This window comes from Doryrhamphus excisus, chromosome 9 (genome assembly GCF_030265055.1).
Source record: "Doryrhamphus excisus isolate RoL2022-K1 chromosome 9, RoL_Dexc_1.0, whole genome shotgun sequence".
Taxonomy (NCBI): Eukaryota; Metazoa; Chordata; class Actinopteri; order Syngnathiformes; family Syngnathidae; genus Doryrhamphus; species Doryrhamphus excisus.
In genome coordinates, this window is record NC_080474.1 from 20,016,049 (window position 1) to 20,033,843 (window position 17,795).

The 17,795-nt window shown below is 39.7% G+C and overlaps 1 protein-coding gene across 1 annotated transcript; it reads right to left on the reverse strand.

The window, feature by feature from the left end:
• Positions 1-1,779: 1,779 nt before the first annotated feature.
• Positions 1,780-13,960, reverse strand: slitrk5b (SLIT and NTRK-like family, member 5b). The gene is made up of 2 exons (XM_058082542.1): positions 13,657-13,960; positions 1,780-13,265 (listed from the first exon to the last, which is right to left on the reverse strand). Exon 2 carries the CDS (start codon positions 13,235-13,237, stop codon positions 10,637-10,639), a length of 2,601 nt encoding a protein of 866 aa, XP_057938525.1. The 5' UTR covers positions 13,238-13,265; positions 13,657-13,960; the 3' UTR covers positions 1,780-10,636.
• Positions 13,961-17,795: the final 3,835 nt, after the last annotated feature.

A 17,795-nucleotide genomic window follows, 5' to 3' on the forward strand; every position in this document is an offset into this window, starting at 1 on the left:
TGTCAACGGAAAGATAGAAGTATCAAGACGCTTTGAGTCAGCGGTGTTTCTGCCGCGTCCGCTCGCCTGATGTGAGTCGATAGTAAAGGTTCTTCCCTCGGCAAAGCCTCGTAGTCATACGCTGTCTTCGCGGTGCTTGACACGTCTCTTCAAGCTTACATAATGCAGATCTGCCCTAATTTCCCTCTCCCCGGTGGAAGCAGGATAGTCAAGACGCTAAATAACATAACAGAAGCAGATGAGTCAAAGGTAACGTACGACGGTTAAGTTGTTGAATAGTTCATGATCTTGTCTTTTAAAAAGAGTCTGGCATACTTTTGTCAGACATTCTGTACAAGGGGGCCTCTTGTTGTTTTCTGTGTCAGCCAAGTGGATGTTTCCATGGATACCGGGCTTCTGTAACGCTGCTGTGAATGCAGTTATTTTGCAAATATCTGCATGCAGATGTATGGTAATGGTTTGATTTCATTTGAACATGCATCAGATTACAATTGAGTGCATCACATAATCAGTTCACAGTTCCACATGTCCAAAAGGAGTAGGAAGAAGCAAAGCTTATTAAATCCTACCCCTCCATCTGGTACTTTTACAATCAGTAACTGTTACATTTGTTCACTTCCTGCTTTCCTAATATAGTTAAACATTTTTTTTAATTTTAAAAATGTTAAATTTGTTTTGAAAAAAAAATAATTTTAATTTTTTTTAACATTTTTAAAAATTTTAAATTTTTTTAAACATTTTTAAATTTTTAAAAATGTTTTAACATTTTTAAAATTTAATTTTTTTCACATTTTTTAAAATAAAAAAAATTATTTTTTTTTTATTTTTGTCACATACCGAAGTACGAGGTGATACGACCATACAATGACATAATGGTTACCATAGTAACTGTCAATATAGTGATATACATATAGCAGGTTTAAGGTTGTTTTTTAACATTTTTTGTCAATAATAAAATATAAATAAATAACAACAACAACAACAATAATAATAATAATAAATACCACCAAAGATAATGTCATATCTCGGCATGTCTGTGATCCCAGTACGCAGAGACGGAAGTATAGTGCAGGTAAAAAAAAAAGGTCTTTTTGCTCCACAACTGAGTAACACAAACAGGAAAAACACTTCCACATGTTCGAAAGGAGTAGGAAGAAGCAAAGCTTATTAAATCCTACCCCTCCATCTGGTACTTTTACAATCAGTAACTGTTACATTTGTTCACTTCCTGCTTTCCTAATATAGTATAACGTTTTTTTTTCAGTTAAAAAATTGTAAAAATTTTAATTTTTTTTAACAAATTTAAATTTTTTAAATATTTTTAAATTTTTTAAATGTTTTTATTTTTTATTAATTTTTTAAAAAAAATTTTTTATTTTTTTGTCACATACCAAAGTACGAGCTGATATGAGCATCCAATGCCATAACCAATGCCATAGTAAGTGTCAATATATTGTTATAGTTTTTTTTTTTTAATTTCTCCAGCAGCCCCCGCGACCCTCGTGAGGAAAAGCGGTAGAAAATGAATGAATTTTAAATTTTAAATTTTAAATTTTAAATTTTAAATTTTAAATTTTAAATTTTTAATTTTTAATTTTTAATTTTTAATTTTTAATTTTTAATTTTTAATTTTTAATTTTTAATTTTTAATTTTTAATTTTTAATTTTTAATTTTTAATTTTTAATTTTTAATTTTTAATTTTTAATTTTTAATTTTTAATTTATTTCTCCTCTCTTGTAGAGAAGTATTAGATGACATTTTTAGCTAATTGGTTATTTTTAGCCTTATGCATTATTTTAGCTGTTTGAAGATGAACTATATCAGCAAGTTGAAGTATTTGTGATTTTAGAAATAAGGAGTTAGCATATTATGAATTATCCTTACTACAGAGAACACACTAACTCCTTATATAGCCTTACTCTTTGCATTTTGTGAGATGAAATTTCAATTCCATGCCTATTTTGCAAGAGAGCCTGGGGCATGTTCCTTCTCAGGCCGTTTGCGAGCATCAGATGTCATTTGGTTTACATGGTAGCATTGGTCACTGAAGTCTCTGGGTGATGCTGACTAAAAAGCCAAGACATCCCAAAGTTCCTTATGTAACACATTCCCATTCGTTACAGCCCATTTGCTTGATTGAAACCATGAAACCTGATTTGAAATTTTAAAGTGGCCATTTTCATTTTAGTAATGTCCTAAAAAAATGCCAATGGGGATTTGAGCACATTATAATATTCACTCGGGGGCGGGGGGGGGTACTGAAAGGAACACACAAACAAGGCCATGTGTAATGAATGCATATATTGTATTCACTAACAACCCAAGACACAGCACATATACAAGTTATTCCTTTGCTTGCATTTATGATATTTCAGTCCCTGCTAGCCTGCAGAGATATGCTGACAACGCTCCCCCCCCCCCAACAAAATAAACACAGATTTAATTAGTACAGAGAATATGTTTGTTCTTTTACAACCAATATTTGTATCCTACCTTAATGCATTAGTGCCGCACTGGAAGCAAAGAATTACGTCATAATACTTCAAGAAATATCCTGGTAGGGACACGGGTATGCTGGAGCCTATCCCAGCTGAGTTTGAGCAAAAGGCGGTGTACACTCTGGACTAATCTGCAGCCAATCACAGGGCACATATAGACAAACAACCATTCACACTCACATTCATACCTATGGACAATTTGGAGTCGCTAATTAACCTAGCATGTTTTTGCAAACTCCACACAAAGATGGAGGGTGGAATTGAACTTGGGTCTCCTAGCTGTGAGGCCTGCGCGCTAACCACTTGACCACCGTGCAGCCCAGCCCTAGAAGCACAATTGTTAAACTACAATATATTTTGTGTTCGCATAACTTTGTTAGTTAGCAACAAAGTGCTGGAGCCTATCACAGCTGTCTTCGGGCGAGAGGCGGGGTACACCCTAGACTGGTGGCCAGCAACCCCCACGACCCTCGTGAGGATAAGCAAAAAAAAGTTTGGGAACCACCGATCTATAGAAACAATATTAAAGCTATATTGGAGAAACAAGAGTAAACCTTCCCACGCACGACAATAGCAGTCATCTGTTTGGTCACTTCAGCAATTTACTCACATTGTTGTCCAACTCAGACCAGCGCATGTACTCTGGGTTTATATGTGCCCTGTGATTGGTTTCCTCCCACATTCCAAAAACATGCTAGGTTAGTTAGCGACTATCCCAGCTGTTTAATTTCTGCAAAAATATGGATTTTTTTTTTTACAAATAAATATCAGTATTGAACAAGATTTGACTGGTGGCCAGCCAATCACAGGGCACATAAAGACAAACAACCATTCACACTCACATTCATACCTATGGACAATTTGGAGTCGCTAATTAACCTAGCATGTTTTTGGAATGTGGGAGGAACCGAACATAAACATTCCAAAAAATATTATTTATGTGTTAATTGTTTATGCCTTATATGTATTAATTTCTGTTATGTTTACTATAAATGTGTATAAAAGTGACTATAGGGGTGTTATTTCATGTTGAGAGGTCTCTAATAATGTTCATTCATTCATTAATTTTCTACCGCTTATCCTAAGGAGGGTCGCGGGGGTGCTGGAGCCTATCCAAGCGGTCTTCGAGCAAGAGGCGGGGTACACCCTGGACTGGTGGCCAGCCAATCACAGGGCACATATAGACAAACAACCATTCACACTCACATTCATACATATGGACAATTTGGAGTCGCTAATTAACCTAGCATGTTTTTGGAGAAAAAAAAAAGTCATAATGTTATTATGAGAAAGTCGAATAAAGTTGTGTTGCATTGAAAAAAAAAACTGCAAAAATACAGTCACAAAGAAGAAGAAACAGTCATGTTATCAAGGTAAAAAATCATATTACATGAAAAATAATACAACAAAAACAGCCTAATATTATCAAATGTAATGTTATAAAATATATTATATAATATATTATAATTTTTTCAGAATGAAATTTGTAGTATGAACATTTTCTTTGCAATTGCGACACAACTTTTTTCTCGTTATATTTATTTCTGCTTGTAGAGCTCTGACTTTTTAGGAAAGAGTCTAACCTTATGGATATATAAAGGCATAATATTACAAAATAACTGATATTATTGCATAGTATTATGCCTTTTTTCCCACTTTTGTTTCATCATAAATCCACATTTCTGCCATTTTTGTGTATTTATTGTTATCCAGTGTGGCTGTAGTACTTTGACCACCCATACCAAATTATAAAATCTGCTGATGGTTATTAACTGCATACAAAAAAAAAAAAACAGCGTACATAGATTTATTCATGATATACAGGATGTACCTTGTCTCCTGAGGGCGATGTCATTACATCATCAACATAAAGAGCGATTTTCCATCCATTTATAGCGCTTTTCCTTTTACTTTGCATTTAGTACGCTTGCACACAATTGGACACACATTTTAAAAAAAAAAAAATTCTTCACGAGTGGATCAGTGGACGTTAAAATGCGTTTAGAAGGTAACACACCACACCAAGACGGCATTCAACGAGGTGACTAACATGCACACAAGGTCCGCATATAGCCATGGCCCTCTAATTAGCTGACTTAAGACGACAGCTTCAGTGCTAAATACTGCAAATAATGTGCATTACAGTCTCGGGGAATTATTGAAAATATCCACTCGGACACTTGTTAGACTGCATAATGTGTTTCTGGAGCATAGATCACAGTATGCATATTAAGACAACAACTGCATTCATTTGTTGTGCTTTTCAGTTCAATATACAGCATGAAGTATAAATACTCTTATATGAGTCAGGTGTTTATAATGCAGACATAATCCTGAACACAAATATATTGTATTTGCATTTTCAAATATAAAGATTTATCCATAATGTTGCACAAAGCTAAGTATATTCGACTGAATACGGTCAATTCGGAAGTAGAAGTAGTATTAGGGCCTTAAATGATGTCACAAAGTATCAAGAATAAAGTTGTAATTGTATTAGAATAAAGTTGAAAATGACATATTTTTTAATATTGTGAAAATTATGTTTTTTTTTTTCCTGAGATTGTGCAAAAAAAAGCAATTACGTTACATTTGGAGAACATTTATGTTCATAAAATGACACATTTTTTTTCTTGTAATATTCAAGACAATCGTTATTGTTAGAATCCTTTTCTCGTATTATCTGATTAAAATGGCCGCCTATTTCAGCTTCTTTTTCATCACCCTCCTGTTTAAATAATTCCCACAAAATTTCCTGTATTTTCACATCCCTTCAAAAAAATATCGACAAAGAATTGGGAGAATATGAAGAATATAATAAAATATAGAAATAAAAAAAAATCAACAAATCGCCACATATGCTAGTATATTTTTTTTCAGTAGTTTTACTGGAATAAATTTTTTTGTGCAATTTTTTTTTTTTACGCCAAATTACTGGCAACCAGTCCAGGGTGTAGCCCCGCCTCTCGCCCGAATTACTGTGTGGGGAGGTAAATTCTTTTTAAATAAACATGTCAACATGTGAATATTTATTTCCTATTTTATCTTTTTTTTGTGATATTATGACTTTTTTTCCCCACTTTTTTTCTGTTAACGTACAACTTTATTTTTGTATTACAAGAGAACATAATAATATGACCCCCAAAAATCATAATTGCTCTATTTTTTATGTCACTTAGACTAAGTTCGCAGGGATATGCTGGAGCCTACCCCAGCTGACTTAGAGCGAGAGACTGGTTGCCAGTAATTTGGACATTAAACATTTTTTTTCAATTGCACAAAAATATTTATTCCAGTAAAACTACTGAAAATAAATATAAAAAAATAATCTTGTAAATTTACATCTCTTGTGTGGTAATATTACAGCTTTATTGTCGTACAAAGTACAAACTTTTTATCGTGACAGTTCTACTTATGAAAGTCTCGAATATTACAACTTCATTCAGTAAAATTACAACTTTATTCTGATGTTTCTCTGAAACTGTAAAATTCACAACCTTTTATCCTATAAGTATGACATTGTAGTATTGTAATATTTTGTAATATTTCAACATAATTCTATGATTTTAGCTTATACAGTTAGCGGTGTTTCTTCAGGGCCCTGATACTCCTTCATGGATGATAATATGCTTGTCAGTTTGTACAGTTCCAAGTCGAGTATATATGGCTATATATTGTGCCTCCATAATATTAATATGTACTGCACATTTAAGGAAGTGACATCATCGCCGACTTTCACATGTCAAAAGTGCATTGTTTACGAAAAGAAAGCCAAAAGGACAAGGTCATAGTCGCATATAAAAGTTTACATGGATTTGCCCTGTTGCAAGTAAACTCTGGTGCGGTTCACTTCACTTGAGCTCAAATGTCAACACTAAGCGGACCAAAAACAGAGACTGTGTAAAAATGCTAAATAAATGTTTAATAATTGCGCTGGAATTGCTGTCTCGCTGCTCTGATCTCTCTTTCTGTTTGTGTGTGAGGGGGTGCTCTTTAAAAGTATATTTTATAAGCTTTTTTAAAAAAATATAAGCTCTCAAAATATAGCAGAATATAAAAATAATCCAAATTTTCAACCCAACAGACGACATTTTGTATCCTCATTGTCGTTTGTAATATTATTGTTGTTTGTAACATTATTAGAGCTCTCTCAAGGTGGAATAACACCCCTACAGTCACCTTTACACTTGTATTAACCCATGTGGTTGACATAATGCATAATGCAAAACCTTTTTTACAACCTTCTAAATCCAGTTTGTAACATTATTAGAGCTCTCTCGAGATGGAATAACACCCCTACAGTCACCTTTACACTTGTATTACTCAATATGGTTGACATAATGCATAATGCAAAACCTTTTTTGCAACCTTCTAAATCCGGTTCGTAACATTATTAGAGCTCTCTTGAGATGGAATAACACCCCTACAGTCACCTTTACACTCGTATTACTCAATATGGTTGACATAATGCATAATGCATAATGCAAAAGCTTTTTTACAACCTTCTAAATCCGGTTTGTAACATTATTAGAGCTCTCTCGAGATGGAATAACACCCCTACAGTCACCTTTACACTTGTATTACCCAATATGGTTGACATAATGCATAATGCATAATGCATAATGCAAAAGCTTTTTTACAACCTTCTAAATCCGGTTCGTAACATTATTAGAGCTCTCTCGAAATGGAATAACACCCCTACAGTCACCTTTACACTTGTATTATTCAATATGGTTGACATAATGCATAACGCAAAAACATTTTTACAACCTTCTAAATCCGATTTGTAACATTATTAGAGCTCTCTCGAGATGGAATAACACCCCTACAGTCACCTTTACACTTGTATTACCCAATATGGTTGACATAATGCATAACGCAAAAACATTTTTACAACCTTCTAAATCCGGTTTGTAACATTATTAGAGCTCTCTCGAGATGGAATAACACCCCTACAGTCACCTTTACACTTGTATTACCCAATATGGTTGACATAATGAAAGTAAATAAGCCATTTAAGACACAAATAAGACTTTGTGTGTTGCTGTGAATGTGTTCCGGTGCTTTATGGGGGGTGGGGGGGGGGGGGGGGGGGGGTTAGTGAGATGTGGACAGGAAGTGACGTCGGGTGGTTAGAGTTGAGTTTCGGTGCGGTGTATGAGTTATGGCCACAACAGTAGCCCGTGTTTTAATTGGGGATTTTTTTTTTTTATTCGGAATTCCGGCGATCAAGTCTGGTGCTTGTGTGTCTCACCACAATCTTTAATAGTAATTATTGTAGAATAGTATAGATCTTGTTTATAGGCCAACAATACATACAATTGGCTTAAATATGCATAGTATTTTTTGGACTAATAATAAGCCCTAAGAAACGAGCATGATTTATGAATTAATATTTTTTTTTCAGTTTGCAGCGCATAGTGGTAAGGGATTATTACCGTGTATCTTTTGTGTCATGAACGCAGCACAATGGAGTCCTTAATTGATGCATATGTTGTTTGTATGTTATTCATAGATATATATATATATTTATATATCACATGAATGTGTTTGCTCTTGTAATACGCCCCAATGTTGATGTTTTGTTTGGTGCATGTGAACACAGTTCATAATCATAACCCTTTTTCTATTTTAGAGTACATTTACAGCATGACTCAATTGAAAATGGTCCATAATCCACTGTGGGAAAGCTTTGGGGCAACACCACGGTTTGTGGCAGATTATCCTGCAAGCAAAAGTTTAATTTTCTCTCTCAATCTGCAGGCGACGCAACACACAAACGCTAAGCTTTTGGTCATCTGTCATTGTTTGTTGTTCAACGTTTTAACTTTGTGTCATATTCGGGTAACATAGACGTCAACGTAAACGGGCACTTTTGGAGATTGATTTTTTTTTTGTACAGTAAACCTCGGATATATCGGATTCAATTGTTCCCACTGGTTTTGTCCGATATAAGCGAAATCCGTTATATGCGTATACCGGAAAATGTCCGTTTTACGCATATATCGGATATATATCCGGTATATGCGTAAATGGGATTTTATCCGTTATAAAAAGGCACTTCCTTGACTATGTTTCCAATGTACCTGGACAACGCTGCAAACGCTGCAAATGACGTCGTATAGCGGCCTGTCACGATTCGGCGAATCGGAGCGCCACGATGCGGCCATCCGATATATGCGAGGGAAATTTCATGGAAATGCATTGGAACGGGACTGGAGATTTTGTCCCAAATACGCGAAATCCGTTATAAAAAAATGCGATATATGCAATGAATTTTTATTGGAAATGCATTACAGAAAAATCGGTTCTTTTTTATCTGTCCCTTGTGAGCGAATTTCCGATATATCCGACTCCGATATATCCGAGGTTTACTGTATTATGAAAGAGCCGGTGGTAAATATTTGTTGCTTATTTTTAAAAAAATGGAACATATCATCTTCACGGCTGATTAGCACTAATGAAATGCAGCTAATTTGAGAGTTAAAACTCACATTATTGCAAATGGAATAGCTCGAGGGTGCATCTTATGAAAAGATGAGTCATCGCGGGTGGGGGCGGGGGGCGGGGGGGCGAGGGGGTGCTGACTTTCTGCTTGATTGTTCTTATTTACACATTTAATTGGAGCTGTTTAAGCAGCGCATACATGCTGACTTCAAGCTCGACCGAAGCAACATTAGCATGCGTCTCGGGTCGTCCTGTCCAAGTGGATTCGTAACGTTTTTAGCCCTCAGGTGATCTGGCGTGACTGCTCCATATTCAAACAAGTGCATGTTGTGGCCTTGTTGAAAAATAAAAATGTTCTAGAGTTTGAAATATTAATACTCCGGTAAAGGAAGGGACAATAGAAATATTACGTTTATAGTTACGGGCTTTCAAATAAGATATAACCAACACAAAAAAAAAAATCCAAATAATTGTCTTCGGGCAAGAGGCGGTACACCCTGGACTGGTGGCCAGCCAATCACAGGACACATATAGACAAACAACCATTCACACTCACATTCATACCTATGGACAATTTGGTGTCGCTAATTAACCTAGCATGTTTTTGGAATGTGGGAGGAAACCGGAATACCCGGGTACACCCTGGACTGGTGGCCAGCCAATCACAGGGCACATATAGACAAACAACCATTCACACTCACATTCATACTTATGGATAATTTGGAGTGGCTAATTAACCTAGCATGTTTTTGGAATGTGGGAGGAAACCGGAGTACCCGGAGAAAATCCACGCATGCACCGGGAGAACATGCAAACTCCACATAGAGATACCCGAGGGTGGAATTGAACCCCGGTCTCCTAGCTGTGAGGTCTGCGCGCTAACCACTAGACCACCGTGCAACCGCATTATCATTCTCACAATCATTATTGTCAGCACATCGCTAATTACTAATTACTTTTATGCATTCCCACATATTTTTGTCTTTTTGGGCCAGAGGCAGGGTACACCTTGGATTGGTCGCCAGCCAATCACAGGGCACATATAGACAAACAACCATTCACACTCACATTCATACCTATGGACAATTTGGAGTCGCTAATTAACCTAGCATGTTTTTTGGAATGTGGGAGGAAACCCACGCATGCACGGGGGAGAACATGCAAACTCCACACAGAGATACCCGAGGGTGGAATTGAACCCCGGTCTCCTAGCTGTGAGGCCTGCGCGCTAACCACTTGACCACCAAACATTGTTGTCATAAATTTTTTTTCAGCGTTTCGATTAAAACAGCTCCAAAAGTAATTTTGTCATTTTCTGTTCAGATGTGAAAATTTAGTATAATTTAGAAACTTTAGTATAAAATCCTACTAAATTGTACTGATACCAAGCTGTAGTGTTGAAACATACAAGAATGCATACAATGACAAAATGAAGTGCTTCATATAGTATAGTACGAAAACAGTTGCACTGACATCACCCAAAGCGATATTTTCCAAATATATTGATCACATCTCAGTGTTCCCCCAATTTGAGTGAAACCACTCGTGATTGGATAGCCTGACATGCAGCGGTAAATGTCACTTTTTCCCAATCCATTATACTCACGATGACGCTATAAACCTGTTTTTGCAGAACGATCAAATTCCTGATTTACTGTATCTTTGCCACTGACTGACTGATGGCGCTGACTTAAAACTGAGTAAATGTTGTTCTTTTCTCAAGCACCTCAAGGTAATCCGGATCAATGTGAAGCTTAGCTTTCAGTTCCCAATACTCGCTCCTGTTTGGCTCCACATAAACAGTACTTGGCGCCGTGCAGTACAGTATTGTCTGTTGTACTCTGTCGGGATGTACGTACTGATGCCTTGCGTCAAAGTCCGACGCGTACTGATTGGACGCACGTGTGGTGTGCCGGCATGGTAATGTATTGCTGTATCGTGGGTTCTGGTCCTGATTGAGTACTTCTCGGTAGTACGACTGATCATCTTGGTGTAACGTTGAAGGCTTATTGAGAGGCTCGGGGGTAGTGGTGCTGTATTCAGAGCCTATTACATTACTAGCTGCTTCTTCATCGGAGTTGCCCAGAAAGGGGCCGCTCAGCTCGTCGAAATCCCGAAATCCTTCCACTGATTTGCAATCTGCGGACGTTTGGCCTGTAGTTCTGCACGTTTGTTCCGTTGGGGGTGGAATATACTCATACACATGTCCAGCAGATGTCCTGACCTTTGGGATGGTTCCTTTTTTGTACAGTCCGTACTCCATGTTTAGAGAACTGATGCAAGCATTCATGGAGTTGTTGTGCTCCTTTTGGCTTTTTTGGTGTCTCTTCCTGATTGTTACGAACAATCCTGCGGCCACGAAAACCGATACAATGAACATTAACAGAAGTGCAAGGATCATCACCGATAACGGGATAGCACCGTATTGTGTGTCGGAGTCCAGCGGCGTTTCGATGGTAATGGTGCTACCGGGGAAGGATTCCTCCGAAGGTGGTATCATCGACGGCGGTGTAGCCGTGTTATTCGGGCAGAAATTCGCCGTTTTAATGTAGCGCATATCTTCCCCGGCGAGTCTTTTGGGCGAGCCACAGATGACGTTGTTTACGACGGTGCCGGTGCTGAGCTGTTCCAGCCACATCTTCAAGTCCAGAATGCTACACGAACAATCCCAGGGGTTTTCGTACAAATCCACTTGCACCAACGCCGTCAGTTGATCGATGACGCCGCCGACCGGCAGATACCGCAGATGGTTGCTGCGAAGATTGAGCCTGGCCAACGTGAGACCGCTAAACGCTCCCACCGGTAACGTTTTCAAGAGGTTGTTGTTCAAAAACAGAAGCTGGAGTTTGGGGACGTGCTGGAAGGTGTCCGCCGCAACCTCCTTGATCACGTTGTATTCTAAATACAAGAACTGTAAACTCTCCAGTCCGCAGAACATATCCTCCGTTAGGTGGTCTATCAAATTCCCATTAAGGTAGAGTCTCCTGAGATGAGTCAAATCAGCAAAAGCTTTCTGGTGGATTTCAGCGATCCGATTGTTCCCCAGATGAAGCAAATCTAATCCGGTTGCCTCAATGAAATCTGTTCTCCGCACCACAGGGATATAATTCCCCGTGAGATACATCTTTTTAGGATTGTAGGGTTTGGGATCTAAATCGGAAATGTGCTCGATTTTTCGTTCCTGGCAGTTGACATTGAGTCCGAGGTCTGAAATCTGGAGGTTGCAAGTGCAGGCAGACGGGCAGTCCAAAGGCACGGGGGATTTGGTTTGATATGAAATAATTTGACCGTAATTCTGAGGTTTGTTCGCGGCCAGGCGAGGAGTCGGTCTTGATTTTAATTTCCCCGACTGCCGAGGTCCTTTGGTGGGTCTTGACGATGACCTTGCGATACCGGATGAGGTTAAGGACGACGTGGCGATAGCCGGCGTGCTCCTGTAGTAGGCGTCTGGGTTCAAATGCGGCAACGGCGGCATCTCGTACTCGGCGATGGCTCTCCTGGGGCACAGCTCTTGCTTTGACACCTCGTCAAGATCCCTCCCGTGGAGGCGGAAGGGGAACTCGCAAACAACGTCTCCGACCAACGCCGCGTACGATATGCTCTCCAGCCACGTCTTGAGTGCGATCAAGTCACAGGAACAGTTCCACGGATTCTCCTCCAGCTGCAGCTCCACGACGCCGTTCATGTGCTCCAGCAGACCCGAGTAAGGAAGCACTTTCAGCTGATTCCCCCTCAAGTCCAGATGAGTCAGCGGTACATGCTGGAAGATGTTCACAGGCAGAGTGGATATCAAGTTGTCGTTGAGAATCAACACCTCCAGGTGTCGAAGTCGGCCGAGGGCGTCGGGCGCCACTTGAGTGATGTAATTATAATCAAGCTGCAGATACTCCAGACTTTCCAGGCCCCAGAAAAGCTCCTCCTTCAAGGCATCAATTTTATTACTGTTGAGATGTAATCGTTTTAATCCCTGAAGTCCTGTGAAAGCTCCGGCTTCAATCAGGGATATCTCGTTATTCCCCAGATGTAATATCGTGAGTCCTCGATAGTCGACGAAATCATTAGCGGCGAGCTTCCTTAAAAAATTCCCAGTGAGCAGCAAATGATACTGTGGGAAGTTGAGCGGGTTGATTTCAGAGATACTCCCGATTCCCTTATTTTCACAGCTCACCGTGAGTACTCCCTCTTTTTCCTCGCATGCACACAGTCTTTCACATAGTCCTCCTCCGTAAGACATTCCGACCGTGCACACAGAGGCTGCACTCAGCAGCACACAAGAGAGCCAAAGATGCATTTTCCCACTAAAGTATCCTCAATGTCATCTGGAAGAAAAAAAAAAAGCATGAAAATGTAATTATAGAGCACGGCGATGACGTGACGCGTTCAGGCGGGCGACTTCACAACACAACCAGCTGTAGCCCGCACAAGTCAAAGCCTTATCCGTCGCTACCCAGAGGTAACTTCCGACCGTGTGACTGCTGATTTTAAAACGGCTCAAAACAAAGCAGCGGGGAGAGCGAATGAGACAGAGCGAGAGGACTCCCTCAGGCAATGTAAATAACAAAAAAAAAAAAAATCAAGGTCAAAGCCAGATGTAAGCCCCGAAAAAAACAAAAACAAAACACGTCTCAATAGAAAACACATTTTTTTTTTGAAGCTCGATAATCAATACACGTGGTTTCATTTAGTGCACTTCTTGGCAGAAATACGTACCTCACACCCAACATGGATTGAAACACAGACTCTCTCTCAGCATGTCTTTTATGTCTCATCTGTCAAAAAAAAAAACTACAAAAAAAAAAGCCACTTTGAACACTCCTCGGTTGTCCGGGAAGAAAATAGTAAAAAAGAGAAAAAAAAATGCTGATTGACTGTAAATGCTTCTCTTTTGACACGCTGTGCAGACGCTGATGCTGCTGCGCCTGGTAACAAAGTTCTTTATTCTCTCTCTCGTTCGCTCTCTCTCTCTGCATCTCTCTCACTCCATCCCTTCCCCGATGGTCGGGAGGATGTCAAGTCATTTCATTTCACGCAGAAAGAATCAGCTCACTGGAGCATCATACCGAGAGATGTAGAAAGAGAGCAAAAGAGAGAGAGAGAAAAATAAATATATGTTGACCTACCTTTTGGAAGACCCCCCCCCAAAAATATCAATAATTGATGCTGAAACGGTTTGTTTTAAACCCGCTTAGCACGTTAACAAAACCTCCACCGGGATGTCACGTTACATCATCATTCTCGTTGCCTAATCTGTCAATCCGTTGGGGTTAGGCTAACAATGGCAGATCATAACTAATGTTATACTGTAATTCATGGTGGATCGGGGACGGAGTACGATACCTGACGCCGTGTTTCATGTTACATTTCAATCAGTTTTGGAGAAGAAGGAAGAAAAAAAAATCTTGGACTGAACGGTCCCAGTCACATCGAAGGAACCTTAATACAGTAAACCTCGGATATATATCGGATTCAATTGTTCCCACTGGTTTTGTCCGATATAAGCGAAATCCGTTATATGCGTATACCGGAAAATGTCCGTTTTACGCATATATCGGATTTATATCCGGTATATGCGTAAATCGGATTTTATTCGTTATAAAAAGACACTTCCTTGACTATGTTTCCAATGTACCTGGACGCGCAGGCAACGCTGTCGTATAGCGGCCTGTCACGATTCGGCGAATCGTAGCGCCACGATGCGGCCATCCGATATATGCGAGGGAAATTTAATGGAAATGCATTGGAACGGGACTGGAGATTTTGTCCGAAATAGGCGAAATCCGTTATATGCGTATACCGGAAAATGTCCGTTTTACGCATATATCGGATTTATATCCGGTATATGCGTAAATCGGATTTTATCCGTTATAAAAAGGCACTTCCTTGACTATGTTTCCAATGTACCTGGACGCGCAGGCAACGCTGCAAACGCTGCAAATGACGTTGTATAGCGGCCTGTCACGATTCGGCGAATCGGAGCGCCACGATGCGGCCATCCGATATATGCGAGGGAAATTTAATGGAAATGCATTGGAACGGGACTGGAGATTTTGTCCGAAATAGGCGAAATCCGTTATAAAAAATCCGATATATGCAATGAATTTCTATTGGAAATGCATTACAGAAAAATTGGTTCTTTTTTTTCTTTTTTATCTGTCCGTTGTGAGCGAATTTCCGATATATCCGAGTCCGATATATCCGAGGTTTACTTCATTCATTCATTTTCTACCGCTTAACCTCACGAGGGTCATGGGGGTGCCGGAGCCTATCTCAACTGTCTTCGTGCGAGAGGCAGGGTACACCCTGGACTGGTGGCCAGCCAATCACAGGGCAGTATACAGTAAACCTCGGATATATCGGATTCAATTGTTCCCACTGGTTTTGTCCGATATAAGCGAAATCCGTTATATGCGTATACCGGAAAATGTCCGTTTTACGCATATATCGGATTTATATATCGGTATATGCGTAAATCGGATTTTATCCGTTATAAAAAGGCACTTCCTTGACTATGTTTCCAATGTACCTGGACTGGGCAATGAAAAGAGACGTAAGGTAATGAGAATTTAACTTTATTGGACTCTGAGCATAACAAATTGTTAATTAAGCTAGGCCCCGTTACGCCCGTCAGGCCTACGTTATTTCCAATAGTGAGGTTAAGATCTCATTCACTGCTGTGCTAGTATTATTGACGTCACTCACTTTTATATTTATTTATAAATCTGGAGCCAGGAGAAAGACAGTAGCCAGTGACATCAACAAGATTAGCATAACGATGCGGCCATACGATATATGCGAGGGAAATTTAATGGAAATGCATTGGAACGGGACTGGAGATTTTGTCCGAAATAGGCGAAATCCGTTATAAAAAATCCGATATATATGCAATGAATTTTTATTGGAAATGCATTACAGAAAAATCGTTTCTTTTTTATCTGTCCGTTGTGAGCGAATTTCCGATATATCCGAGGTTTACTGTAGTCACGTCCCCCACTCTGCATAATGCATGAACACAGTGGGACCGGCCAGTGGGACTATTGATCTGTCGCCAGGAAAACCAAATGAGAAATAATGGCTCACTGTGTTTTATTTTTTCTATTTGTCTATTTAAACGCAAATAAATGAGTCAAATAATAAATGACTCATTGCCCCCGCTTGAATGTTTTCACCTGATGTTGATGAGAAGCAAACAGTTGTGGCACGATGAGTGTAATTAGTGTGAATTATTCATATGTCCCACTTTTGTTTAGCCAATATGCCACAGGGCTGCAAGCTAATACACACAAATATTTAGTGTTTGTTCATAAAATTGTTCATCTTATAAAATTTAAATAAAAAATACTCAATAAATTTGGAGCCTATCCCAGCTGTCTTCAGGGCGAGAGGCGGGGGTACACCCTGGACTGGTGGCCAGCCAATCACAGGGCACATATAGACAAACAACCATTCACACTCACATTCATACCTATGGACAATTTGGAGTCGCTAATTAACCTAGCATGTTTTTGGAATGTGGGAGGAAACCGGAGTACCCGGAAAAAAAACCCGGAGAGAACATGCAAACGCCACACAGAGATGGCCGACGGTGGGATTGAACTTGGGTCTCCCAGCTGTGAGGTCTCTATGCGCTAACCACTCGACCGCCCTGCAGCCGAGAACCCGTTCATTGCCTTCTAAATACATTTTTTAACATTATTAGAGTCCTCTAGACCTTAAATAACACCCCTACAGTCACCTTTACACTCATTCATTCATTCATTTTCTACCGCTTTTCCTTACGAGAGTCACAAGGGTTGCTGGAGCCTATCCCAGCTGTCTTCGGGGCGAGAGGCGGGGTACACCCTGGACTGGTGGCCAGCCAATCACAGGGCACATATACAAACAACCATTCACACTCACATTCATACCTATGGACAATTTGGAGTCGCTAATTAACCTAGCATGTTTTTGGAATGTGGGAGGAACCGAACATAAACATTCCAAAAAATTTAAATATTATATATTATTTGTTTATGCCTTATATGTATTATTTTCTGTTATGTTAACTATAAATGTGTGTAAAAGTGACTATAGGGGTGTTATTTCATGTCGAGAGGTCTCTAATAATGTTCATTCATTCATTCATTTTCTACTGCTTTTCCTCACAAAGGTCGCGGGGGTGGTGGAGACTATCCCAGCTGTCTTTGGACGAGAGGCGGGGAACACCCTAGACTGGTGGCCAGCCAATCACAGGGCACATATAGACAAACAACCATTCACACTCACATTCATACCTATGGACAATTTGGAGTGGCTAATTAACCTAGCATGTTTTTGGAATGTGGGAGGAAACCGGAGTACCCGGAGAAAACCCACGCATGCACGGGGAGAACATGCAAACTCCACACAGAGATGACCGAGGCTGGAATTGAACTCGGGTCTCCTAGCTGTGAGACCCGTGTGCTAACCACTAGACCACCGTGCAGCCCTCCATTACGAATTAAATTGTTTTTTTTTGGCTCGAATGAAATAACTGGCATTCATGGCTGTTACTCACGGCACAGAGATAGCCGAGGGTGGAATTGAACTGGGGTCTCCTAGCTGTGAGACCTGTGTGCTACCCACTCGTCCAATGTGCAGCCATCCATTACGAATTTAATTGTTTTTTTGGCTCGAATAAAATACCTGGCATTCATGGCTGTTACTCACGGCACAGAGATAGCCGAGGGTGGAATTTAACTCGGGTCTCCTAGCTGTGAGACCTGTGTGCTAACCACTTATACACCGTGCAGCCCTCCATTACGAATTAAATTGGTTTTTTTTTGGCTCGAATGAAATAACTGGCATTCACGGCTGTTATTCACGGCACAGAG